Source organism: Penicillium brevicompactum (genome assembly GCF_028827555.1).
Source record: "Penicillium brevicompactum strain IBT 35665 chromosome Unknown utg000003l_segment0_segment0, whole genome shotgun sequence".
Taxonomy (NCBI): Eukaryota; Fungi; Ascomycota; class Eurotiomycetes; order Eurotiales; family Aspergillaceae; genus Penicillium; species Penicillium brevicompactum.
In genome coordinates, this window is record NW_026623206.1 from 1903314 (window position 1) to 1927413 (window position 24100).

Below are 24100 nucleotides of genomic sequence, written 5' to 3' on the forward strand. Positions count from 1 at the left end.
CTTACTTTCGCCAACAATAGCTTTCATCAATGGCATTGTTCAACCCCAACGACCACACTCTCGGTCCTCGGCGTTTGAAGTGGGGGAGCACCAAAATCGAAGACCGAAAGCTCCGAACTTAAAAGACCAACAGCTTCCCCGCTTGTTCTTTGATTCCCCCAAGGTTCTCTCCTAGTTGCCCCATTGAAATCAATATCCAATATGACACTTACCGGAAGCTGCATGTGTGGTGGTATCACCTACACCGTTGAAGGTATGCACTAAAAGCAGCTAATACTTTGCTTGGGCTAACTAACACAACCTATCAGTTGACAACTACCTGTCCGCTTTGTGCCATTGCACCGACTGCCAAAAGGTAAATACCGAACAGGAGGGCTATGTTGATTTTTAACGCCATGGAATGAGGATTGACATCAACTAGTGGACTGGCGGTGCCTTCACCTCCAATGCTGTTGTTCCCCGCAACAGCTTTAAGGTGACCAAGGGTAATTTCAGCATCTACCTCAATCCATGACTCGTGTTTCTTAACAATGATTTTAGGAACACCAAAGACTTACGATGCCATTGGCGCCAGTGGCAAAGTCAACAAGCACTTCTTCTGCTCAAACTGCGGATCTAGTCTCTACACCGAATTGGAAGTCATGCCTGACAACACAGTCGTCAAGGCCGGAGGTCTAGATGGCGGCGAAGCCAACCTCCGCGGCAAAGTTGATGTTGAGTTCTATGTGAAGGACCGTCCGAGCTATCTTGCTCCTGTTGAGGGGGCCAAGCAGGAGCCAATGTTCGGCTAGTCAGTCGATCGTGTGTTTCAGCGTTGTCTGATATCAACCGAACATAGGATCAAAATATCAAACAGAATGGAATCAGATCAGCATTGAAAGCCCAGTGTGGGCTTTCTTCCGATTTAAAGAGCTCACTCTGTATAGTCCAATGCATGCTCACGTGCTTCCATGGTCGTCCCTTTGCACAAAGCTGGGAGGTGCGATAGTCTGATCTGTTTGCTCCCGTGATCTCCCTCGTGATCCAGAAGAACGCCGCCTTCTTATACCGGAGTCACGGTGATGCCGATAAAAGACCTCGCGCTCTCTTGTTTGTTGTTTTCTTCTTCTCCCACGCGTGCATCTTGTCCTATCCAGACCAATTTTATTGCTCTGCCTCGCGCTTTTCCGTTTCCATCTTCATAGCTTCTACTTCAAGCTTCCTCTGCTTTGCCTACTCTTGTCTGTCCACAATGGCTCCTCTCAAGATCAAACTTCACGGTCGTCACAGACTCGAACGTGTTCCAGAGATTGGGGTGGTCAATATCACCGCCAAGTCAACTTCTCTCTCAAAGGTGATTACCGTCAACGAAATCCAGAGGATATCCGAGAAGCTTCATGGAATGATCGCTCCGCTCGCCATTCGAACTGAGGATGGGGGCCCAGCTCCCGATGCCGCGATCATCGATTGGTCTGTGTCTCCCATGTACTGCGAAGCAAGCCAATGGTCCCATCCCCCTGCTTCAAGTACCGAGGCCCGTACTCAAGTTCACACCCAGGCCAGCGCCCATGCTACTCCTCAGGCCAGCGCCCATGCCACTCCTCAGGCCAGCGCCCATGCCAGTACTCAGGCCAGCCCCCAGGCCAACACCCAAGCCAGCCCCCAGGCCCGCAATCAGGCCCGCAATCAGGCCCATGCCCTGGCCTTATTCAATCTCATCATGGAATTCATCGACCGAGACAGGGCCCTAGCCAGCACTCAAAGCACTGAGGCCCGCACCCAGTCCTTATTCGATATTATCATGGCGGCCTATATTCAGACCAGTCCCCCAACCAGCGCCCAAGCCCTTGCTCAGGATAACACCCATGCCTTAATCCAGGCCATCGGGCAAGCCAGCATCCGGGGCAGCCCACAGGCACAGGCCAGTACTCAATCCAGTCGGCTGACCCCCTGGGGTCCCATTTGTCGCACCCATTCAGCTGCTATTGAACTGCATGTCACCTTTGGCAACTTCACCAAACTACGTGAATTCGCGAACCAGATCACAGAGATCCCTGGGGTTAGCATTGATGAAATTTGCTGGGATCTCTCTAAAGCCTCCCATGAATTGGCTGATGCCGAAGTTCGAGAGATGGCGCTCCTTAACGCGCTCCACTTAGCAAACGACTACGCCAAATCCCTGGGACGTGATGTGCTTCCTGTCGAAGTCAGACCTCGTCGTGTTCATGTTGAGATTCCAAGGGAGAGAATGCAGACGCAGGTGAGAAACCCGTCGATCGCTCTCCGGTCTGTTCAGATAGTCCCCCGAAACCTTGTGTTTACCAACTCGGTCAAGGTTATCTTTGGGCCTGTTTGAATGATTCGCATTGTTTGTGAATACTTTGGTGGTGGAGTCTGCTGTTTGTCAACCATGGACTTGACCAGTGTTTTTTCAGCCTTTCAGATTTTCATTTTTTCTCACTTTCAAGTGTTACTCTTTAGCGCAATATCTCTCTACTCTGTTTTCCTTCGTCTTTTCATAAAAGAAATTCCCATTAAAGCACTAGAATATTATAATCAGGTATATCTTTAGATTAGTTTGTTCGACGGAGACCTGCTCTTCAAAATTGATGTAGTATTCTAGCTGCGCAGAGATTAGATTATGATGGACGTGAGAATTAAGTGACGCGGGGTTGGATATTCACGATGCTTGGCATTTCCCCCAAACCCCAGGTACCCCAGCCCACGTCTGTACACAGAAACATGGTCTTTCATTTTGAGGCAATGCAGTTGAGTTGGAGGTCTCCACTTGTGGCAATGTAACATCGCATCTTCAGCGCTCTCCCATTGAGTCCATCCCAGTTATGTCAGCTCGTACCGGCCTCGGACCCAATCCCCACACTGGATACTCGAGCCCATGCTTCAATCACCTCCAGGATTATCAGGCGGTTTGACCTTCGGCCAGCAGTTCAGGTGTTAAAGAATTTTACACTCTTTGGTTTCCAAAGTTTGACTGGATTTCTGTCCCTTTGCGAGCCACATTGTCGAAATCTGATCGTGAAAATTCTCACCTCCACCACAATGACTCAATCGGCGCTATCCAACCGAGCCCAAGCCGTGGTAAACGCAGGAGCCGATAATCCCTTCCACGATGTGATGAGTGATGTGTGGTGTCCCGCGAAGAATCCCAATGGATACGTCAACGTGGGCGTGGCCGAAAACACATTGATGCACGATGAATTGTTGGAGTTTCTCAACCAAAAACTCGAATTACCTGCCAAATACCTCACCTACAATGAAGGCGGGACCGGGTCCTCTAGATTGAAACGAGCTGTTGCCTCATTTTTGAATCATCACCTCAAACCAGTCACGCCCCTAGAGCCCAGCCACCTTATGACCACCAACGGCGTCTCGCCGGCAATTGAGCATGTTGCATGGGCATTTGCGGATCCCGGCGAAGGAATCCTTCTAGGAAGACCGTACTACGGAATGTTTATACCTGATATCTCCCTTCGTTCCGGGAGCCCTGTCGTTCCTGTCAGCTTCGATGAACATGATCCTCTCAGCCTCGGGGGTGTTGATAAGTATGAAGAAGCAATTTTGGAGTTCCAGCAGCGGACTGGCAAAAAAGTCAAAGCTTTGATGCTATGTCACCCCCACAACCCACTGGGCCGTTGCTACCCCAGAGAGGTACTTATCAAGATTATGCGGCTTTGCCAAAAGTATCAAGTCCACTTGATCAGTGATGAGATCTATGCTCTCTCCATTTTCGAGAACACAGTTGATGACCATCCGGCCCCTGTGAAATTTGAGTCCGCCTTGTCAATCGACCCAACCGGCATCATAGACCCAGGTCTTGTCCACGTTCTCTGGGGCATGAGCAAGGACTTCGGTGCGAATGGAATAAGACTGGGAGTCATTATCTCCCAGGCAAATCGCAACGTCCACAGCGCACTGCAAGGAACTTCGCTCTATTCTCAAGCATCGGGTATTACAGACCACTTGACATCCCTGCTGCTCGAAGACTACGACTACACCAACCGGTATATCGAACAAAATCAGAAAAAGCTTTCTGAAGCCCATGGATATACCACAAGATATCTCAAACAGCACGGTATCGAATATGCCACGGGCTGTAATGCTGCTTTTTTCGTTTGGATGAACCTCGGTAAGAGATATCGTGAGCTTCATCCCGAGGTCGGGGACGGAGATATTGAAGAGCAAGTAATGCAGCGTCTTATGCGGAAGAAGGTCTTTTTGGCCACTGGCTTCCTTTTCGGGTCTGAGAAGAAGGGATGGTTCCGAATCGTGGTTACGCAGGGTCATGAGCTATTGACAGTGGCTTTGCAAAGGATCGTTGCGGCATTAGAATGAGGGATATACATGTTCATCTACGATATTTACCATCATCTCTTATTTAAATAAAATAAGAATTATTGTAAGAGGTAGCAGTGACTCAGGTACCGACCTCGGAGTACGGAGTAGTGCGATTCAAATGGGTCAAGTAAATCGCGGGTCAAAAGCGCGTGTGTGGAACCATCAACAAATTTAGTGATGGAAATTTTGCGGCATCGTGAACTGCAAATTTTAACAGACAGGAGAGATTCAAATCTCCAGTTTATAAAGTATTACCGAATTCTTGCTTTCAAGACCGCTCAACCATATCAAATATGACCACCGCCATGCAGCTGCGGCACTTCAACCGTCTCCAGCGCCCCGAGACCGATGTAGGCGGTCTGCCCAACCACTGGCATTTTGAAATTAGACCAATGCCTGGATACAAAGGGGAACTTGTCTTCATCGTCAATCCACACGGCCGATACTTCCACGGCGAAGGCCGAACCCAGATCTCCAATCTTTCAATCAAAGACCAAGCCAAGGTTATTGTCCCACTCCTGCTGGAAGCATTGTCACCGAATTCGATGGCATGTCCCCCCCCAGTGGCAGAGAACAAGAGCTCTTTCGCTCCTTATAGCTGGAGCACCAAAGATCCACTCCTTGCACGTGTCGTTTCCGCCAGGTGCCGCACCGTTGGCATCCGATCTGAACTGTGTACTGTTCAGGTTTCCGACGCCCAGACAGTTCAAATTGCTGGCGAATGCTGGAAGAAATGGAAAAACGACATCCTGCATGCGATGTCGATGTATGATTGTTGTCTAACAGACGATGGGGAGGAAAAAGTGGAGATGGAGGGAGGCTGTGAATACTGTCATTTCACTCCGTCCTTTGACAGGCCGCTGTTTCCATGCACTGAGTGCGATGCGGCCTATTATTGCTCGAAGGAATGTAAGTCTCTGCGTCAAATTGACCACAATGTGACGTGCGTTGGGGGTCTTGATCAATCTGTTTCACCTTGAGTCTTGAGTCTGGCTTTCTCGAACACCCAGCTTTGCCTTCGGCTTCATGATGATGGATACTTGTTTGTTTGTTTGCTTGCTTAGTTTACGCTCCGCAGATGATGACGCCGCCCTTGTACCCAGCCATACGTTAAGTATGGAAACAGGATAAAGTGGGATATGTGTAATGTCTTTGAATACGCAGAGTGCCCAGAAAGTCGGTCTTGGATGATTGATGATATAACCGCAAGTAAAGCCCCTAACACGCGTCCACCAAAAAACCACTCAACGAGCTGATCTGTTGGAAGAAGCAGGAAACGCTGTGAGAACACTGGGATTCAGACTGTAGAGTTAAAAATGGACGGGGAGAAGAGGAGAAGAGAGAAGAAGAGGAGAAGAGAGGAGAGCAGAAGAAGAGAAGAGAGAGCCCTGGAGCTCTAGATCTATCTACCTGCGGGGAGCCTGACTATTTGGGCAGCCACAGGCTCCAACTGGAGTGCCGGAGTCATCCTTGTGCCATTCTCTTCGTGGTATTCCAAATTGTGTTCATTATCAGCTGGTTCATCCGAATCAACACAAATCGAAGAGGAACCGCTCTTACAATGAATACTCTCTTTTTGGTCCTAAGATATGGAAGAACTTTCTTATAAAGCTAGCTTATCGGCCAGAGATATTTTTATCTTATTAAATCGATATTCGAGGGCGTCGAAAAAAGGCGGAAATGGAAATAGAAAAGTAGAGATATCCTCGTTGGTCAGCAGATTTCGGGTTGTTTACAGGTCGAACAGTATATTTAAATCGTCGATAAACAATTACCTAGGAACTCCATTATCTCGTGTTCGAATGAATAACTGACAGGCAGTTGGCGATAACACGATGGATATATCTGGGGCCGGAGACAAAGCTCCGGGAGTTGGCACTAAATAAAACTGGGGCCGGAGACCAAACTCCGGGGTCTGCATGGCAACGATTGGCAGGGCCTATCGCCGCACACGCCAAAAGTTCCTTTGTGGGGCTCCTTTGGCTTCATAGATTTATCCCTCTCAGCCAGAACCTTGGAAGATCAGGAACTCTGTATCTAATACTCCGTACCCAATGCATGATTTCTTATCTCCCTAAGCGTGGCTCCTCGTAACCATGCAAGTACCCTTTGCATACCCCGCAAAACCGGGGAATACCGCAACGTCAATCCGGACTATAAAAAGCGCAAGAAAGATCTCAAATGTTATACTTACTACTCATCAAAATTTTAGTTGAGCTGCCAAAGCCTTGACATATTGCCTACGACAATGGAAAGAACAACACCTGAAAGTACCGACGGTAATCATATGAAATATGATTACCAAGACCAGATCCCCCAGATTGACAAGGGCGAGGGAGATATCATTGACGAGAACTATGCTATTAATGAGCAAAGTCTTGTACGAAAGCTTGATATGACCCTCATGCCTATGGTATTTGTCTTATATTTGCTCAATTATTTGGATCGAAACAACATCGCGTGAGCTTCTGGCAGCTTTGGATTACATTGAGTCAATCACTAATATCAGGAATCACAGTCAAGCCAAATTGGATACAATCGAAGAAGAACTGGGATTAGAAGGAAATGAATACAATATTGCAATTTCTATCCTAAGCATTGGGTGAGATCAGACGCTAATTTATTGTTATTTAACTAACAATTCCCGTCATAGTTATGTCCTGATGCAAGTTCCGAGTAACATGCTCCTGACCCGTGTCAGACCGTCTATTTACATACCTCTTTGGGTCTGTATTTGGTCATGCCTCTCTGCCGCAACAGCTGCTGTTCAAAACTTCGCCGGCCTAACCGCTATTCGCTTTTTCCTTGGAATATGTGAAGCGCCATTTTTCCCAGGAGTATTTTACTTGCTTTCATGCTGGTATACAAAAAAGGAGCTAGCACTTCGATACGCTGTTTTATATTCAGGGTTAGTCCTAGCCACCGCTTTCTCGGGCCTCCTAGCAGCCGGCATTTTTGCTGGACTTGAAAACAAGCAAGGACTCGCAGGCTGGAGATGGCTATTTATTATCGAAGGACTAGTCAGCTTGGTGTTTGGACTGCTGGCTTTCTTCCTTCTTCCGGACTTTGTTGAATCAGAGACTGGTAGTACAAAGTGGCTTTTCACTGAGTATGAGCGCCACGTTGCAGTTGAGCGTATGAGAAGAGATGCCATCTCAGTTGAAGATGACAATCACTCATTACTACGTGGTCTCAAAGCTTCAGTGATTGACCCAAAAGTCTGGCTTTTTGTGAGTTATGTTCTACGCCATCATGTTAAGAATCTGTATTTTGAAAAGAGACTTGAGCATATAGCTAATTTGACGAAACAGGCATTGATGCTATGTGCAAACCAGACCGCTTATGGTTTCAACTACTTCTACCCTTCCATTGTCGAGGGCTTTGACCTCGGCACTCGCACTATCACTCTCGTTTGCACAGCTCCTCCCTACATCGTGGGTGCTATAGTTGCCTACCTGATTGCCTGGTCTAGCGATCGTGTGGGGGGAGAGAGGTTGGCATATTGCGCTACCTATCATCGTTGCCACTGTCGGTTTCATCATCAGTGTGTCAGTGCTAAGCATTCCAGCCCGCTATTGTGCTTCTTTTCTGTACATCAGCGGTGTATTTGGGGCCAATGCTACACTATATGGTTGGGCGGCAAGTAGTGTGAGCAGTACCCCGGAGAAGAAAGCTTGCGCTACAGCTATCATCAACGTCATTGGCCAGTTTGGCAGCATCTGGAGTCCTTATTTCTTCAATTCCAATGACGCACCTCGCTATACAACTGCGATGCTACTGCTCATGGCCTTCTGTGTGCTTGAGGCACTCTTGTGCTTCGCCATGAAGTTTTTGTTACGCAAGGAAAACAAGAAGATTTTGGAGCGATTTGATGGATATGGAGCCGCTCCTAATCTTTACACGCTTTGATAACATATTCTGGGCCATCATGTGACAGTAAAATCTGGCAGCTATGGTCGAATATATCAGTACCTAGAAGAATATGTACTTTGAGCTTCTTCTGTACGGCGAGGACCTCGGGGTGTACAGCATGCCCAGGTGACGAGTCAAATTACAAACCCCAATAATATATTAGTCCATTTAAAGATATCGACGTCGAAATCATTGAACTTATTATGATACTGAAACAAGAGTGAGTGATTCGTGACGTTGTGAAATAATGAACAAATTTTCGATTTGGTTTGTAAAATAAAGCCGAAGAAGCCCCATTTAAGCTACTATTTCATCAGAGGAACATTCAGCTTGGACACTTGGTGCGTAACCCAGTGATGCTCGCCCCTTCATCTGCCGAGCGAGGACCCATGCCACCGAGCATTCTTCCAAAACTGCCAGGAGTGAATTGCATCCTTCAGAAGCTCCAAAAGCAGAGAGGGTTCTATTTGCTTGAACAATCCCATATATAAAAATGATCGGTGAATACTTCAAACCATATTGATGTCGTACTTTTCGCAAAATGGAAGTGATTTCATCGGTTGAAGACAGACATAATTGACGTGATCGTTCGCCTATGCTAGTAGTACCCGCTGAGAAGCCTTCGTCGAAGTTGAGAGCCATGCGGGCACTATGAAAAAGCACGCTAAATCCTTCAGTCAGTAATTTTCGAAAAGTCAAGTTGGAAACTGCGATATATCATACTGTAGTGCAGCAAGACTCGGTTTCATAGGGCAGGCAATTGGGTCCCATTTGTTGAAATCCAACCAGGCTGGCAATTCGGCTTTCCACCGGCACAACTCAATGTTTAAGCTGTCAAGGGTATCCCGGCGAGCGATGCCGTCAAATTCTGACTGAGAATTGAACAATGTACTAAGCATTTTCTCGATAATTCGTGAAAGCTTGATCTGTTCCTTGACATAGGGTATCATGGAATTATGTTCTTCCCTGTCGTCATCAAATCCGATAGAGCGCCACTGTTTCATAAATGGGGAGTCTCTGGTAAATGATAAGCTTCTCGGTTTATGATAGGAAATGGTGGGCACTACAGACTCCTGGGTTTGTAAATTTTCTACCTCACCATCACGGTAGCCAAGGTGTACTGGCCTTCCAAGGATCAGGCTGATCAATTTGTCTGAAATATAGCATCCCCAGTATATGCGCCTGCGTATTTCCAGATCTTCAAGAGTTGTTATTGAAGCATCATGGATGATCCAGGTTTTGGGATCTTTCTGGAAGCCTAACTCTTGGGCCATGCGAAACCCTATGCCTGTTTTTGGCACATCAACAACCACAAAATTTAGAAATCAAGGATCTGAGTGAATTCACCTGAATATGCCCATCCTTTTGATGGGTTACCTCGCCCGATCTCATAGTGTGCCAAGCATAAAAAGGTTTGAACAGTAAGGATTGACGGTTGCGTAAGACCTGTGACTAGGGCGATGCTCTCTGCCGCCCCATAAAATTGCTCGCTCATAGCTTGGCTTGCAGTGTCATCAAAAAGTAGCGACCCAAGTGCACATATAGCCATCAGAAGAGTGGTCGACCAGTATTTACTTCCAGCGCGATCTCCGAAATGACCTCGAAGAAAGGCATCTCGGTAGACAAACATGAAGTGAGGGTACTGCCATTTGAAAAATAACATCAACGAACTAGTGACAATCTCTGAGTCAATGACTATACCGAAATGAGAAAGGACATCATCGACATTTGACATCGACTCGACTCGTGCAGCAGAGCGTTCGTTATAGCCCTCGCTGTGTCCATGGTTTGAGAAGATGCGGTAAATGCTGGTTGGTCCATGATATGAGAGCGGCCCCTCGATTCCTAGTTGAAAAGTGGCATTATTCAAACTGCCAACTGTCCAGGGATCGAGAAGGTCTTGCTTTGATGAAGAACGGGGCGGTGCTGCCCCGAGTGAAACTGATTGCAACAAAACATCTCTCTCGGCGTGCCCTGCATGCTGGAGGTTTCTTATGAACTCTTCCAGCCAAGTTACTCGATTTTGGAGGAGAACAACATGATCATGGGAAGCCGGGCGTCTTTTTTGGTCGATTCCACGATACTCGCATGTAGTCCGGGCTTTCTGACAGCTCTCACATGGATCTGTCCGAGAACACTTAAGCTAGATCGTAAAATGGCAGTAAAAAGTCAGTTCCTTGTTCCTTTTGGACCATTTTGCACTATTGCTCATTTGATTTGCGGTTGCGTTCTTTTTTGTTTTTTTGCCTCCTTCGAAGTTTCAAATTAAGATGATTAAACCGACCAAGGCCAACCATGCACCAACCAAATCCGATTCTGAACCTACCTTTTTGAGCTGACACCTTTTACATCTTCATACTACCAGTTAACTTTGGAATAGCCGGAAGAGGAGCAGGATCACTCACGATAATCGATGCATAGCTTCCTGCACCTAGTGCTGCTGAGAGAACAGGGCTATCGCATGTATTCTGTACACGGAGACGCAACTCCGAGAAGTGGCGCAGGTGGGTCTATAGGAGCGGGCCCGGAAAAACAATTTAGGCGCGGCCTCGATTGGCATAGCGCCGGACTTGCCTCTCCGGTGCTCCACAATAATCTCAAGTGGTGTATACAACCAGTCAGTATTCCTATACGAAGTAGATGGTGACAACCTTGGAATGAAAGCCCCACTGATGAGCAGCGACATTGTTCCCCAGAGCGTAATCTCATTGAGATAAGACCGTGATATAAATAATGTACTGTTTGCCGCCTTGAGACTATAGAAGAAAGCACCACAACTACCGTCGTTGCTATTCATCCAGTTTCCAAGATTGTCTGTTTTTTAACTCTTCTTCACTTCTCACGAATCAAGGGTGTTTCAATATCATGGCTCCTATCAGTATACCCACCACAGTTGTTGATGAAGCAACGATGCGCTCGAAGCAGAATGTCCATTCATCTACATCCTCGAACACAAAGTTCGAGATCATGCGCCCACTCGTCCCGCTGGTATCGGAGCACAACGTTCTTCACCTTAATGCTGCATTCATGCCGCCGTCAAATTTGATAATCCGCGATGCCATTGACCGATTCTGCGAACTAGGGCTGCATCATAGCTCCCCGAAGTCCGATTGGAAGAAGGACGTTGAGAATGCACGAGAACTCGTTGCGCAGTATCTCAACACTAAGCCATCCTCAATTGCCTTCACACGAGACACCACCGAAGGAATGGGCTCTTTCATGCACAGTCTTGCTTTTCAACCGGGTGATAATGTGGTCATTCTAGACTGTGAGCACCCTAACCAAGCATACGGGTGGCTATCACTTCGGAAAGCAGGTCTCGAAGTTAGACAGGTGCCCACTGATCAGGATGAAAAGAGTCCTGCAAACGCTGCTACATTTGCTTCCTTTGTTGACGAACGAACTCGCTGCATTGGCTTGAGCTCGATCATGTTCCACAACGGACAGTGGAATGATATTGCAGATATTGTCAAAACTTTCAAACCTAAGGGGGTGGAAATTCTGGCAGATCTTACTCAAGAGGTCGGATTTACGGATGTGGATATTCAGGCGCTGGGAGTCTCCGCGGCGGCATTCAGCCTCCATAAAGGGTTTAATATCCCTACTGGCATAGCCGTTCTTTACGTGTCTGAGGATTTCATCAACAAAAATGACCCTGTGCCACCTTTGGTCAGCTACGGGTCAGTCTTTGACCCTTCGGAAGATTTTCAAGTTTCTTCGGGACCAGTTGCCTTCCACCCAACAGCTCGAAGATATGAGCATGCAAACATGTGTCTCATCGGAGCTGTTGCTGCAAAAGCGTTTCTTCGGTTTTATCTGGATGTGATCAACCCAAATGATGTTCAACAGCATTTACACAAGCTTGGAGAACTTCTTCGTCAAGGATGCCAGCGTCTTGGTATCAAAATCCTGGGCCCAGGCGGTCGACATGCTCCTCATCTCTATACTTTGAAACTGTTCAACCCTCGATGGAGTGAGCACTTCAAAGCCAATGAAACAGTTGTTTCTATCTTTCATTGGGGTGTAAGGGTTTCATTTGGGTTTTATAATGTCCGGTCAGATGTGACAAGATTCATTCAAGTGCTGGAGAGTGGAATTCAGGCAGGTATCACGGAAGAGTAGTGGGATTTTTGAATTATACTAGACTATCAGACTAGAATACTGCAGCATAAAGAAGAGCTATTTGTCAGAAATATGGTCAATTTGTGGGCGAACTTCTGAGTGTTCAACTACAATATCTTACAATATCAATATCAAACTCCTGGCTACTCTCTCCTAGCCTAATTTGTACCATAGAGAATCTGGAGAAACACAATTATTTCCCTTCGTATCGCGAACAATAGCGGGGCGTCGGCAATGACTAGTCTCTCACGGTATGGAAAAGAGGGGCAAGTTGTTGGGCATTTAGAGTCGGAAAATTCTGTTTCTTTAGGCTCTTATCTGGCGACTTATAGTGGGGTAAATTGTGCCAACTTGATGGGGTTTCTTGTCAGCATTGAGAAACATGAGGGGCTCACCGGGCGTTATAACCCAAAAATCATCCTTGTACAGGTTTCTGTGATTTATTTCAAAACGGCACCAGCAGGCCAGTGCTTCGTGTTTGTCTTTTTTTCTAGTACGAATGTCAAAATGGCGCCGCAAAGTATTGGTCGAGTAAGATGAATCACATGAGATTTAGAAGACGGATACTTAAGTTGATCTTTGGGTTTCTGTCCAGGTGGTGCGAGGCTTTGATATACGACACTCCTTCTCTTGGCTGAGTTCGTGCATGTTGCTGTTATTGATCTTCCAGGAATCAGGACAGCGAGGCGAAAGTGATCGGCATGTGGATCGAGCCGTGAAACGAGCGTAAGGAAGATGATGGATTAGGGTTCGCTGCCACACTAATTTACCAAGTGATGCACACAAACCTAGAACAGTAAAGTTGAAATACGAAGTCTACGGGGAACTTGTTCAGACGAATTTAATAAATTGATTCTTTTCATTGAGTCATGCAAGATAATCATGTAGCAGTATCGTAATCATATCTCAGACTCCCTATGTACAGTGCCCTACAAGGGCGGGGAGTGAGAAAGTGTGACTAGTACCGCAGTACTGTCTTTTGAAGGTAAAATTAAGTCATAAGTCGCTCAGAGACACGCCAGGAACATAGGTATCACGCAGGAAACGCCGGGGGGTATGCAAAATCAAGGGGCACAAGGCAAAGCAAGAACTCAAGCCACAGGGGTGACGGCGTTGAGGGAGTTGGTAAGAGCCTGTGCCTCTTCTTGCTGCTTCTTGAGCTCTAGCTCCATCAAGTACATGGCGTAGGTGGAACGCTTGTTGTGGATACCGCACTCGGTCTTCTGCTGACCCTTCCAGCGGCCAGAACGCTCATCCTCGCCTTCAGCAACGGGCTGGGTGGAGTGCCAGTCACCAACACTCTTGTATCCACGGTCGAGAAGCTCGTTGTAAGGAACATCGTTCTCCTTGACGTATTGCTGAACTTGAGAGAAAGACCAGTTGGCCATGGGGTTGATCTTGATAAGGCCGGCTTCGTCGACTTCGATGATATCGAGGTCGCCACGCTTGCCACCTTGGCTGCGGCGGCGACCAGTGAGGACTGCGTGGACGTTCATTTCACGGTAGGCACGCTGAGCAGGCTCAACCTTGGCAACCCAGTCGTAAAGCTGGTCATCGACTTCCCAGAGCTTGGTGCCGTACTTGGCTTCGAATTCGGCAGTGGTGTCGACGCCGGCAGGCTTGTAGATGTGCACGTTGTTGTTGGGATACTTGCGGCGCACACGGTCGACCAGGGACTTGGTCTCATCAAAGTGGTAGAGGGTGTCGAGGAAGATGAGGTCAACCATCTGAGGGCGAGGGACCTCGAGCTTAGACAGCATATCCAGGGTAACCAGACCAGTCAAGCCAAAGGCAGTAGTCTGGAAGAGATGAGGGAGTGAAGTGATACACCATCTCAAGATCTCTGTAGACTGAGTTAGAAACACGGGCCTTTTTCAAAAGAGGGGTTCATCTATCAACACGTACCTTGAGGCTCGAGGAACTGGAGCTGGCGGTTAAGGAATTGAAGGTGAGGCTTGGTGAAGACAATCTCGGGAACATATTCTTCACTGGCACCAGAGCCAGCACTGACATAGCCGGACTCAGTCATGTTGTCACGGGAATCGTAGGCCTCCATCTCGGAGGGGTAGGAGTCAGGCTTGGAGGACATGATGAAATTAAGCGAACTGATAGATGAAAGGACCAAGCAGACGAGATTGAATGTATGAAACCACTGAAAAGGTGTTGCAGAATGTATGAAAGCGTGAACGAACACAAAGCTTTTGTCAAGATGTTGTAGAGAGCAAAGTGCAAGCCTTCACCAGCAAGAATTATAACGAGGAAGGGCTCTTGCGTGCTTCGATGCTTTACTTCTGGGGATCCACTATATTCCATTTTCGGATGATATAGTTGACCAATGAGAGGCGAGAATGATGAGGAAATCGATCACGCCATTCGAACCTCAGGCAGAAAATTGCAAATTCTCAGGAACGTAGCTCCGGAATCGCCTTTACCCCGGCTTGGAGATTGGTAATCGCGGCTGACCAAGAGTCAGGGAGTCATCCCTGCTGGCTCTTCCATTGGCTTCGCTGCGGCTTCATGATCGACTTGGTGATCCGGTTCACTCCTATGACGTATGTCATATAACTTTGTTGACCAGTTCCTCGTGTCAGCGGGAACCTCATCACTCGGGTCTTGTTGATGACTTTCGATTGTATGTCATGGTGGATCTCCAATTTGAGAGACGAGTCGCTGCAATCCTGAAATTCGGGATTTTAGGTGGGTCGCGTTATTTCGCCGTTGGGCGCTAGGGTTGATCATGGTCGGAAGTAGCGGCACGCTATACGATAAGTATCTGACTAGCTCAATGAGGGTCTCACTTGTCTGCTCATAGCGAGGAGCGAAATTGTCCGATGTGACGGCTTTTGTGGCAAGGATCTCTGATTCAGGCATGATTTTTGCCCAGGTGGAAGAGCAGGTTCACTTCGGGGAGCAAGACACCGCCTTCCTGTCTAACCTCTAGTACTCCGTACTTCGTACCGGAGTACCAAACTTGTTGAGTGATCTCAATTCTTTCAGATGAGAATCATTTGAAGTGATCGTATTGGCTGAAAAGTCCATAGTTACCAGATATTCTGCTCTACTACAGACGAAACCTTCAAATCCCGAAGACTTAGGGTCATTGTTCGACGTTGGAAAATAGTTGGGCTCAAAAACGGAAGCCGGCGGGAGGTGGGTCCTCCAGCCAATGATGTTCCGCCCGCTGCGCACTAACGTAAACCCTACCACGAGCCCCATCCTATCCCCGAAGAAGGACCCCGATTATCGGCCTTTGAATGAAGCGGAGATACAAGTACACAGAAAGGAAAATCTATAAGTCGGCATCAATAAGGTAGAATTGGCACCACTGGCCAGCATCTCCGACTCTGATACATTGGAAAGTGCCTTCGGACAGGTCCGTAACCATCAAACGACCTCCCAGAGGCGAAAGGTAGTACGGAGTACTCCGTATGCTCCTAGACTTAGCTGACCATGGTGCTTGAGAGATCCGGCGTCAACTTTTTAAATCCATAGCAGAAAAAGAGAAAACATTCCCATCTCATGGGAGTAGCCATGATTCATTGTCACATTGGCCCTGATTGGGCCCAGGTAATGAGACAGACGTCAAGAAAAGGGGCGGAACATTCATACATATTGACGCTATGACTTCATAGCTATTCCGTACATATGCTATGAAATTCACATCATCAAATGAGTGCCTTTCAGTTTCTGGAGGCTGGCTCTCGAGAACGCCGCTAGCTCTGGAACTTGCACGAGCGTAAAAATCGAGAGCAAAAAAACATATCAAGGCCACCTGTTAGCTCGGATGTTTGCAAAATGCTATAGTTAGTCCTGCTGGCTTCTTTTGAAGCCCTCATTGCTGTGCTCGCATACAATCAAACTCGACTGGGTAACGGTGCTCCTATAGCGCCATGGGGTGTGAAGAAACACGGGTTCATTGCCTGTACCATCATCATGCTCTTCACGAGTGGTGCTATCAATGTGCCCCGAAAGCCACCCAGTGAGAGCGGTCACGTTGTTCTTCCAATGGTCGCTGGCGCTATCATTGAATGCCTTCTTTAACGAGTGCCATCGGCTATCACGCCCCATCCGTGGCTCTGTTCGTGAGCGAAAATACCTGTCTTTACGGGTTTAATCCCAAAATATAGTGACAGCTCGGATTTTGCTCGGCTTTTCATATACTGAACAGCTTGGACAAGGAAACAAATCTTGACAATCTTGACAACGCAATAGGGCCCCGGCTCGACTCACACTCATTCCACCATACCAATCAACAGAAACGCCTCTCAGTCACGGTTTCTAGATATAAAAGCACATCTGCGAGGACATGCAGATTCCCAAGAAACAGGGGGATTTAGAAGGGGACGTGCTAGCCTCGAGGATATGCCAGATTGGATGAATCAGCCTGTCATCAGTGATGGTAGATCAAAGGCTATTTCTCCTGCCACATCTACAGTAAACAAACGTTTGTTGGTCATTTCTTGATGGAACCGATAGTTAGTGCAATACTCGAAGGTGTAGCTGTCATGTCCCTAAAATGTAGGGCTACGATGTAGCCATCGCGCTCATTGGCCGAGCCAAGCCAACCCCCACCAAACCTCATCACGTGTGTCTGGCGACGATCCCGTTATTTTCCTTCTGCGCGACCAGCACTTCACCAGATCATCTCTATAAACAACAATGGCAGAACCCAGTCGCCCCACGCGGCCATCTCTTGGCCAGATGCGCAGCAGCTCATTCCTGCAGGACCATCAACAATATAAGCCGATGGCACCGATCAACCAAATCAACCAAAACATCGGAGAGGTTCTAGCAAACCAAGTGGACGACCTAGCCCTGAACGCCAACCCAATCAAGCCCGACCCAGAGCGCGTCACCGATAGCGGTGTCGTCCACAATATCTTCAACCACCACGAAAACCCCCTCCCAAGCGGCACAGCCCAGATCGTCGCGACCATCTACTACAAATCCGCCAACCCGGTCCACCCCCACTACCACCCCGATGCGTCGCCCAATCCCTCCGCTAGCATCCCTGCTCCCACCGTGCCCAAGGTTTCAGCTCCCACGGAAGACATGGACAAGTTCCCCCGCGAGCCCCCCGCGCCAGAGCCCGAGCCTCTCGATCACCTGTACGGGCCGTACGTCTCGCAGATGTGCTTGACGAACTTCCTTCAGATCCTGGAGGCCTTGCCTACGCCCTACCAGCGCATGAACACTTCGCACCGCTGTCTGGATCGCGAAGAGAACCCCCGTGTTGTGGAGGTTACATTCTCTCCCCCGCCAAACCCGGACTATCTCTCATTCCCAGATCTGCGGAAGCACGAGAGCATCTGGCGCTTCGAGCGCGAGTGGAATGTCGAGGTTGTCTTGCAGCAGGAAAGTGTCTTCCGCCGACACAAGCGTCTTGCTGTGTTCGATATGGATAGCACCCTAATTGACAACGAGTGCATTGATGAGATCGCCAAGTTCATTGGTGTCGAGAAGCAGGTCTCTGTATGTTGACCGTCTCATCTTTGTCCAGGCACTCAGAACTAATTCAAATAGGACATCACCGAGCGCGCCATGAACGGTGAGCTGGACTTCTCCGCATCCTTGCGGGAACGTGTCGGCCTTCTCAACGGCGTCCCCGCAGACGTCTTCGAGAAGCTCAAGTCTGTCTTGAAGATTGCCAAGGGTGCTCGTGAGCTTTGCCGCGCATTGAAGACCCTCGGTTACACACTTGCCGTCGTCAGCGGTGGATTCCAGCCTCTGGCCGAATGGCTAGCCGCCCAGCTGGGCATCGACATTGCTGTTGCCAACCACGTAAGCGCCACCCTAAGGCACATCTTTACATTCCATCTAACTTTGCCAGCTTGAAATCGACGAGACCACTCAAACCCTTACCGGCAAGCTGGTCCCCTCATACCCCATCATTGATGCCGCTCAGAAGCGCACACTGCTCAAGCAGTTCGCGGCCGAGCGCAATATCCCCATTGCGCAAACCATGGCCGTTGGCGATGGCGCCAATGATCTGCTAATGCTGCACGCCGCAGGTCTCGGCGTTGCTTGGCGGGCCAAGTCCAAGGTCCAGCTGGAGGCACCGACTCGCATCAACGGCCAGAGTCTGGTCGATATCCTCTACCTGCTCGGCATGGATGACGATAATATCGCGGAGCTGACCTCCCAATGAGTTGTAGATGGGCGAGTGCCTTTGTAGAGCATATAGGCTGCCCTGACCAACTGAACTATACCCCCTGCAGGTTAAACCGGGCCAGAGCGGTTGGCTTGGTTTGCGATTTCGGAGTTTGTCTTGGGGCGCTGGCGACGGAGATAGGTAGGAGTTGCAGCGTAGAACGCATGGATTGTATCGTGGTTATATGACTTGAATTGAGCTGGATGGGCCAAGCACGCTCTATGATCGTAGGATCAAAGTTTCGAGACTTACTAAATGCCGTTTGGATGAATTGAGATGACATTGCGAGACAGTTCTGGCTAATTGCGGGGTGTGGCATGAACAAAGATTGGTCTATGATTGATGAAGCTGTAACAAGTTGATTTGTAGTCTAGCTTTGATTATAGTAGACAGGATTGTAGGTTTTAATGATGATACAAAGAACAAATCCTGTTGAAATGTTGAAATGGCAAACGACCCCTATATGAACCCCATACCAAGAACCCTAATATGCAAAGTAACTCCAATAATATAAGCACGAAAGTGTGGAAACAGGAACGCAGGGAGGTAGGAAGGTAGGTGCTGGAGACGATTTTCTTCAGATCACTGAGTAGCCTCCTCGGCAGTAGCAGTAGTCTTCTCAGCAGGTTCGGTGGGGCCAGCAGAGCGACGCTTCTTGAGAACATTCTCAATGAAGGCTTCACCAGCCTTGTAACTGCTGCGAACCAGAGGACCGGAAGCACAGTACAAGAAGCCCATGTCAAGGGCGCGCTGGCGCCACAGCTCGAAGCGATCAGGAGTGACGTATTCGTGGACAGCCATATGGCGCTTAGTGGGACGCATGTACTGGCCGAAGGTCACGACATCGACATTGACAGCGCGAAGCTGGCGCAGAGCATCCCAAAGCTGCTCGTCGGTCTCACCAAGACCAAGCATGAGCGAAGTTTTGGTAATAAGATCAGGGCTAGCCTTCTTGGCGGCATCGAGCACACGGATCGACTGCTGGAAGGTGGCACGACGATCACGAACAAACGGTGTGAGCTCCTCAACGGTCTCAACGTTGTGCGCATACACATCTAGTCCGGATCGCGCAACCAACGCTGCCATCTCCAGGTCACCGCGGTAATCACCTGTCAAACACTCGACCAACATGCTGGGCTTCTTCTGCTTAATCTTGATAACGGTTTCAGCGAAGTGGCGGGCACCGCCATCGACAAGATCATCACGGTCCACACTTGTCAGAACGACGTATCCCAAGCTCCAGCGGGAGATAGCCTCGGCGGTGTTCTCCGGTTCGTGGGGATCGAGGGGTGGGGGCGCGCGAGACGTCTTGACACTGCAGAAACGGCATCCTCGGGTACAGGTATCACCCATCAGCATGATGGTCGCAGTCGCGGAGGACTTGTCGCTACCGCCCCAGCAGTCGGAGATGTTGGGGCATCGAGCCTCCTCACAGACGGTGTGCAGGTTAAGACCTCTCAAATCCTTCTTTAAGCGCTGGTAGTTCTTGGAGTCTGGAATGGGCGTCTTCAACCACTCGGGCAGGCGAGTAATTTCCTTCTTGCGGCCGGCGGGTCCGGCGAGGGCAGTCTTGAGAGCGTAGGCTTCGGAGGGATCGAGGGGTGGTTCGCCGCCTCCAGAGACGAAATCTGAGAATGAAGGTCCGGCGTTCAGCTTATCCTTGAAGGTTGTCGCTTTCCGCCGTGTGGTTGGGGTGTTGGTGGCGGACGAGGAATCTGTTGTAGCATAGGTGCGGCGAGGGGCAATTGCCGCTGAAGCAGGGCAAGCTGTGTTTCTAAGAGACGACAAGTGTCGTAGAGTTCTAGTTGGAGCAGCCATGGTGTGTGAATTGCTGTGACGAAGGTAGAAGGTCGGCATGGAGTTTGTTCTTAGGTTCGCCGGCCGGGAAACTATGATTAGTCACGTTCGCCTCTCGGAGCGGGAAACTCTACAAATTATCGATCCACGGCTACGATAGGCAAGCGAGTCTGGCTGAGGGCATTATTATTATTGTAGAAACTAGGATATTTGAATGATCTTGTTGATAAAATTTAGAACGAGTGAAGTCCCAAGTCCGGCACCAAACGCAATGCAAGGGTATTCAATAAAGCAAAGAAAATGTCAGAGAACAAGAGCCAATGAGTGTATACGGGCAAAACAGGAATGACGAATGAGACAGATGTTGGCGAAAGATCTTGCCAGCAGGAATAATGGTGTTTTGTATCAAATGCAAGACCAAGGTAGGAGAGTATGTCGTATGGTAACAGGTAATTTGGGTCATGGAAGAGAGGGAAAGTGGGGAGACTTGGAAGAGGCAAGGAAAGAGTCAGTAAGTGATACAATTAGAATGTGGGAGATGTTCATAGATGCAAAGAAATATTGAGGGAGTGTCCAAGAGGATGGTGATAGAAAAACTGTGCTGAGTGAAAGTGTGAGTAGGGAAGGTCGATTAGGCCTTCGTTTCAAGAACTTGTGCAAGAACTTCGACGGCGGCTTTTAGTGTAGGGTCAGAGCGTCCGCAAATGGCAAACAGGAGATTATCCACGATTCGCTCAAGGTGCGGTCGGAGCTCGACACTTCGAGCGGCAAAGACACGGTCTTTGGGCTTCGTTGTTGATGCTGAGGGTATTTGAATACCTAGGGTGCTGTATGCTTTTGTAGGAACGGAGTCTGCAATGTAGTCATTGCGTGTAGAAACAGATGGTTTGTTGCGGTGTTTGGCTGATAGTGAAAGGAGATAGTTTCGAGCAAGAAGGGCAGCGCAGAGACAATCAAGGAGATTTTCAGAAACGTCGGGGAAGATAGTTCGGAAGGGTTTGATGAACGGTTCCTCATCGCTTTTGCGAAGGAACAATATTACTGGCGAGGTAAGGCGGAGCATGTTGCGAGGAAAGTCTTTGACAGAATGATCCAGCTCATCTAGAGTCCACTCATGGTCATCCAAGTTCCAGTCTTGGGGCCACAGTTGTGGTTTTTCATCCTGTTTTTCGGACTTGTTCGAGCTCCGCCCCGGTGATGGAGGTGGTGCTGGTGATGCGGCTTTCGGGCTTACGCTGCCAGAGCGTATTTCGAGTTGCTGCAGTTCGCGCTCTCCCTGCGCGGATTCAGGCCTCTCGCAGACTACTGTTGAACCAACACTATCGGATGAGGTCAGTGACCCGGGATCCGTGTATGCATCGTCATCATCGGGTTTGCCATCATCGTAGCTATCGAATGAATAACTAGAGTCCCGGGTCCCATACCCACTGTCAGACATGTCTAACGGGGTATCCGGGCTGAACGCAGAGACCTCTTCCTGGCGTTGGTCGGGTGTTGTTGGGACGGTTTGTGGAAGAAGAGACGGCGGTGGTGGTAATGCTACCGAGGCTGGTGATTGTCGAGCAATATCGACGAGCTTTGGTTTCGTCTTACTGGCGACGACGAAGCGCTAGTTAAATTAGCATAGCACGGTGAGAGTATATAGTGAGAACTTACCACAGGCTCCTCAAGAGCTTTTGCTCCCGGAATAATGTCAAGTTTGGGCATTGGAGGGTCATTCTCGACAATCTGGAATTTGCGGCGGTTGTTGAATTCCTTCATGGGGCTGCTTTCCTCGTTCACCCCGTCTGTCGGGACACACTGCAGCCATCGCTCGCAATACGAGAAATTGCTAGGAACCCAGCTCGCTTCGCTGGAAACCGTGGCAGTTCGTGATCTTTGGGGCCTTGGTGAGCTTCCAGGTGGTAGCCCCAGATTGCTGTGAGGTGACTTCGGTGATTTGATTGACGGGGGGTGAAGAGCATCGGATTCTGGCGCTGGTGAACTTTGTTCGCTGTCGGACTCGCAGTGGCGCAGGAGTTCAGAGTGTGCCTCATGTACATTCATGACATCAGTGCGAGGTTGATTCTTCCAATCCGGAGGGTAATAGGCTTGGTATTTAAGCTTTTCGTCGACATCCGATTCTGGTGCCGTTGGAGTTAGATCCTCCTCGCTGGGCTCGTTTGACTCCGTCTCTCCAACCACAGGCTCCTCGTTGTGTTCTGGCTTGTCTGTGGTACTGGGCTCAGAGTATTCACTCATATCGGTGTCTAAATTGAGCTCCAAGTCTTCGTTGAGGTCTTCGCTGATATCCTCGTTGAGCTCGCCCACCCATCGCTGACTTGGTTCCATAGTTGCAGATCTTGGTTCGGAAATTTCAAATTTGAAGTAAGACGATTCTGGACCTGCACTCGAAGGTCGTGATTCTGTCATGGGCGGGCTTGGAAGCAGTCCAAGACCTCCAATATCAACCTTCAGATTCTGGTCGGAGCGCCACGTCCTCAGGGAATGCCCGCCTCGTGGCCTTGGTGATCTTGCTGGCTTTTCTGGAAAGTTCGGTGTCGGTGCGTCCATTGATGCTGGCGATGTTGGCAACCTCAGCTGAAAGGGTTCTTTCATTCTTCGGACAGAGCGAAATGGCGACATGCATGCGGGTGACCGACCTACCGGTCTCCTTGGCAGTGAATTGGAAAAATCCTGCGACTCTATTCGAGGCACAACTGGCGATGGTACAAAAGATAACGATGGCACTTGTTTGCTGCGCCTTCGCGGTTGATAGGTGGGAGACCATCGACGAGGCGAGGGAATTGGGTCGGCCATTGGCACCGTCTCGTGGCTCAAACAGGAAGAATATGAGTCTTGGTTCCTGAAATGAGTTTGAATACGGGCCGGAAAGTGAGCACGATTAGGCATATCTGTGACACCGCAGTCCATGCTGGACAAGGGTCACCCGGCTGGAGTGACTAGTCAATGAAGTTGGCAGATGGAAAAAAAAAAAGCAATGTTGTCGCACAAGTATGACCTAGATGAGATCTAGGTGGTTGTTTATTGTTGAAGTCAAAACAAAGGGACCTTCGTCCATGCAGGGGCTCGATATGTCCTTATACAGCGAGAGTGGCGCTAGTCAGCTAATTTCAGAGTGGATAGGGTCAGGCTCAAGTGGACATCCCTTGACAGGAACCGAACCCTGCCATGAGGAACCCCGAAAATGTTCAGCAGGATTCCCCCTTCAGGAAGAGGGTCGTCTAGCACGAACACCCGGTCGTCTAGGCACGGGGCCGCAGCAACAATAGGGAGAATGAGGTCGCGTCATCCTTGCATTCCAAGGAATATGAGAAACCAGGATGACGGCAGGCCATTGGCTCCAGATCTCGATCTGTAGCCTGCAGCAGCCCGTCAACGTGGAAGGGTCCCCATCGGGCGTCTCGTCTCGTCATAGCCAAGTGTGGGTGGGACTAGGAATGAGACAAATTGGATGCATGAGAGGAGAAGGGTTCCCGCGACGAATCAGACCCTTGGGCAGGGCAGTAGGATCAGCCTGAGGGTGTATTAAAGCGGGTCTTCATTGGACCTTCATTGGACCTTGTCTCGTCGCAACAGCAATGCACCCCTTCCGCGATCCCTTGCATCCAGCTGGCCCCATACCGAGTGGCATTGTCATATTAGCATAATCTGTGGAGGTTTGGATATAAATGCTTGACCATGGCGTGCATTGCCACCGGCCAGCGCGCCTGAAGGAAATGAAGCGAGAAACAGAATATGTTCCGAAGAGTTGATAGCTCATACTGCTGATCGCTGATCGCC

The 24100-nt window shown here is 49.0% G+C and overlaps 11 protein-coding genes across 11 annotated transcripts; 7 read left to right on the plus strand and 4 right to left on the minus strand.

Annotated features, from left to right (window-relative positions):
• Positions 1–201: 201 nt before the first annotated feature.
• On the plus strand, positions 202–791 carry N7506_004598 (GFA family protein; the record flags this gene model as incomplete). The annotated part of the gene is made up of 4 exons (XM_056953892.1): positions 202–253; positions 309–355; positions 422–485; positions 541–791. The coding sequence occupies 4 exons, from the start codon at positions 202–204 to the stop codon at positions 789–791; spliced, it is 414 nt and encodes a 137-aa protein (XP_056812781.1).
• A 440-nt stretch (positions 792–1231) lies between these two features.
• N7506_004599 (SIMPL domain-containing protein) lies at positions 1232–2335 on the plus strand (the record flags this gene model as incomplete). Its single annotated transcript, XM_056953893.1, has 2 exons — positions 1232–1449; positions 1723–2335. 2 exons carry the CDS (start codon positions 1232–1234, stop codon positions 2333–2335), a joined length of 831 nt encoding a protein of 276 aa, XP_056812782.1.
• A 704-nt stretch (positions 2336–3039) lies between these two features.
• Positions 3040–4332, plus strand: N7506_004600 (putative aminotransferase; the record flags this gene model as incomplete). The annotated part of the gene is made up of 1 exon (XM_056953894.1): positions 3040–4332. The coding sequence occupies one exon, from the start codon at positions 3040–3042 to the stop codon at positions 4330–4332; it is 1293 nt and encodes a 430-aa protein (XP_056812783.1).
• Positions 4333–4628: 296 nt separating this feature from the next.
• Positions 4629–5315, plus strand: N7506_004601 (zinc finger MYND domain-containing protein; the record flags this gene model as incomplete). The annotated part of the gene is made up of 1 exon (XM_056953895.1): positions 4629–5315. One exon carries the CDS (start codon positions 4629–4631, stop codon positions 5313–5315), a length of 687 nt encoding a protein of 228 aa, XP_056812784.1.
• Positions 5316–6583: 1268 nt separating this feature from the next.
• Positions 6584–8244, plus strand: N7506_004602 (uncharacterized protein; the record flags this gene model as incomplete). Its single annotated transcript, XM_056953896.1, is given in 4 exon segments — positions 6584–6795; positions 6854–6937; positions 6989–7814; positions 7825–8244. 4 exon segments carry the CDS (start codon positions 6584–6586, stop codon positions 8242–8244), a joined length of 1542 nt encoding a protein of 513 aa, XP_056812785.1.
• Positions 8245–11112: 2868 nt separating this feature from the next.
• On the plus strand, positions 11113–12369 carry N7506_004603 (uncharacterized protein; the record flags this gene model as incomplete). The annotated part of the gene is made up of 1 exon (XM_056953897.1): positions 11113–12369. The coding sequence occupies one exon, from the start codon at positions 11113–11115 to the stop codon at positions 12367–12369; it is 1257 nt and encodes a 418-aa protein (XP_056812786.1).
• Positions 12370–13460: 1091 nt separating this feature from the next.
• On the minus strand, positions 13461–14458 carry met16 (phosphoadenylyl-sulfate reductase (thioredoxin); the record flags this gene model as incomplete). Its single annotated transcript, XM_056953898.1, has 2 exons — positions 13461–14212; positions 14275–14458. 2 exons carry the CDS (start codon positions 14456–14458, stop codon positions 13461–13463), a joined length of 936 nt encoding a protein of 311 aa, XP_056812787.1.
• Positions 14459–17028: 2570 nt separating this feature from the next.
• On the plus strand, positions 17029–18517 carry N7506_004605 (phosphoserine phosphatase SerB; the record flags this gene model as incomplete). Its single annotated transcript, XM_056953899.1, has 3 exons — positions 17029–17841; positions 17893–18150; positions 18200–18517. The coding sequence occupies 3 exons, from the start codon at positions 17029–17031 to the stop codon at positions 18515–18517; spliced, it is 1389 nt and encodes a 462-aa protein (XP_056812788.1).
• A 585-nt stretch (positions 18518–19102) lies between these two features.
• On the minus strand, positions 19103–20338 carry N7506_004606 (lipoate synthase; the record flags this gene model as incomplete). The annotated part of the gene is made up of 1 exon (XM_056953900.1): positions 19103–20338. The coding sequence occupies one exon, from the start codon at positions 20336–20338 to the stop codon at positions 19103–19105; it is 1236 nt and encodes a 411-aa protein (XP_056812789.1).
• A 610-nt stretch (positions 20339–20948) lies between these two features.
• On the minus strand, positions 20949–22648 carry N7506_004607 (uncharacterized protein; the record flags this gene model as incomplete). Its single annotated transcript, XM_056953901.1, has 2 exons — positions 20949–21926; positions 21974–22648. 2 exons carry the CDS (start codon positions 22646–22648, stop codon positions 20949–20951), a joined length of 1653 nt encoding a protein of 550 aa, XP_056812790.1.
• A 115-nt stretch (positions 22649–22763) lies between these two features.
• N7506_004608 (uncharacterized protein) lies at positions 22764–23087 on the minus strand (the record flags this gene model as incomplete). Its single annotated transcript, XM_056953902.1, has 1 exon — positions 22764–23087. The coding sequence occupies one exon, from the start codon at positions 23085–23087 to the stop codon at positions 22764–22766; it is 324 nt and encodes a 107-aa protein (XP_056812791.1).
• Between the last annotated feature and the right edge of the window lie 1013 nt (positions 23088–24100).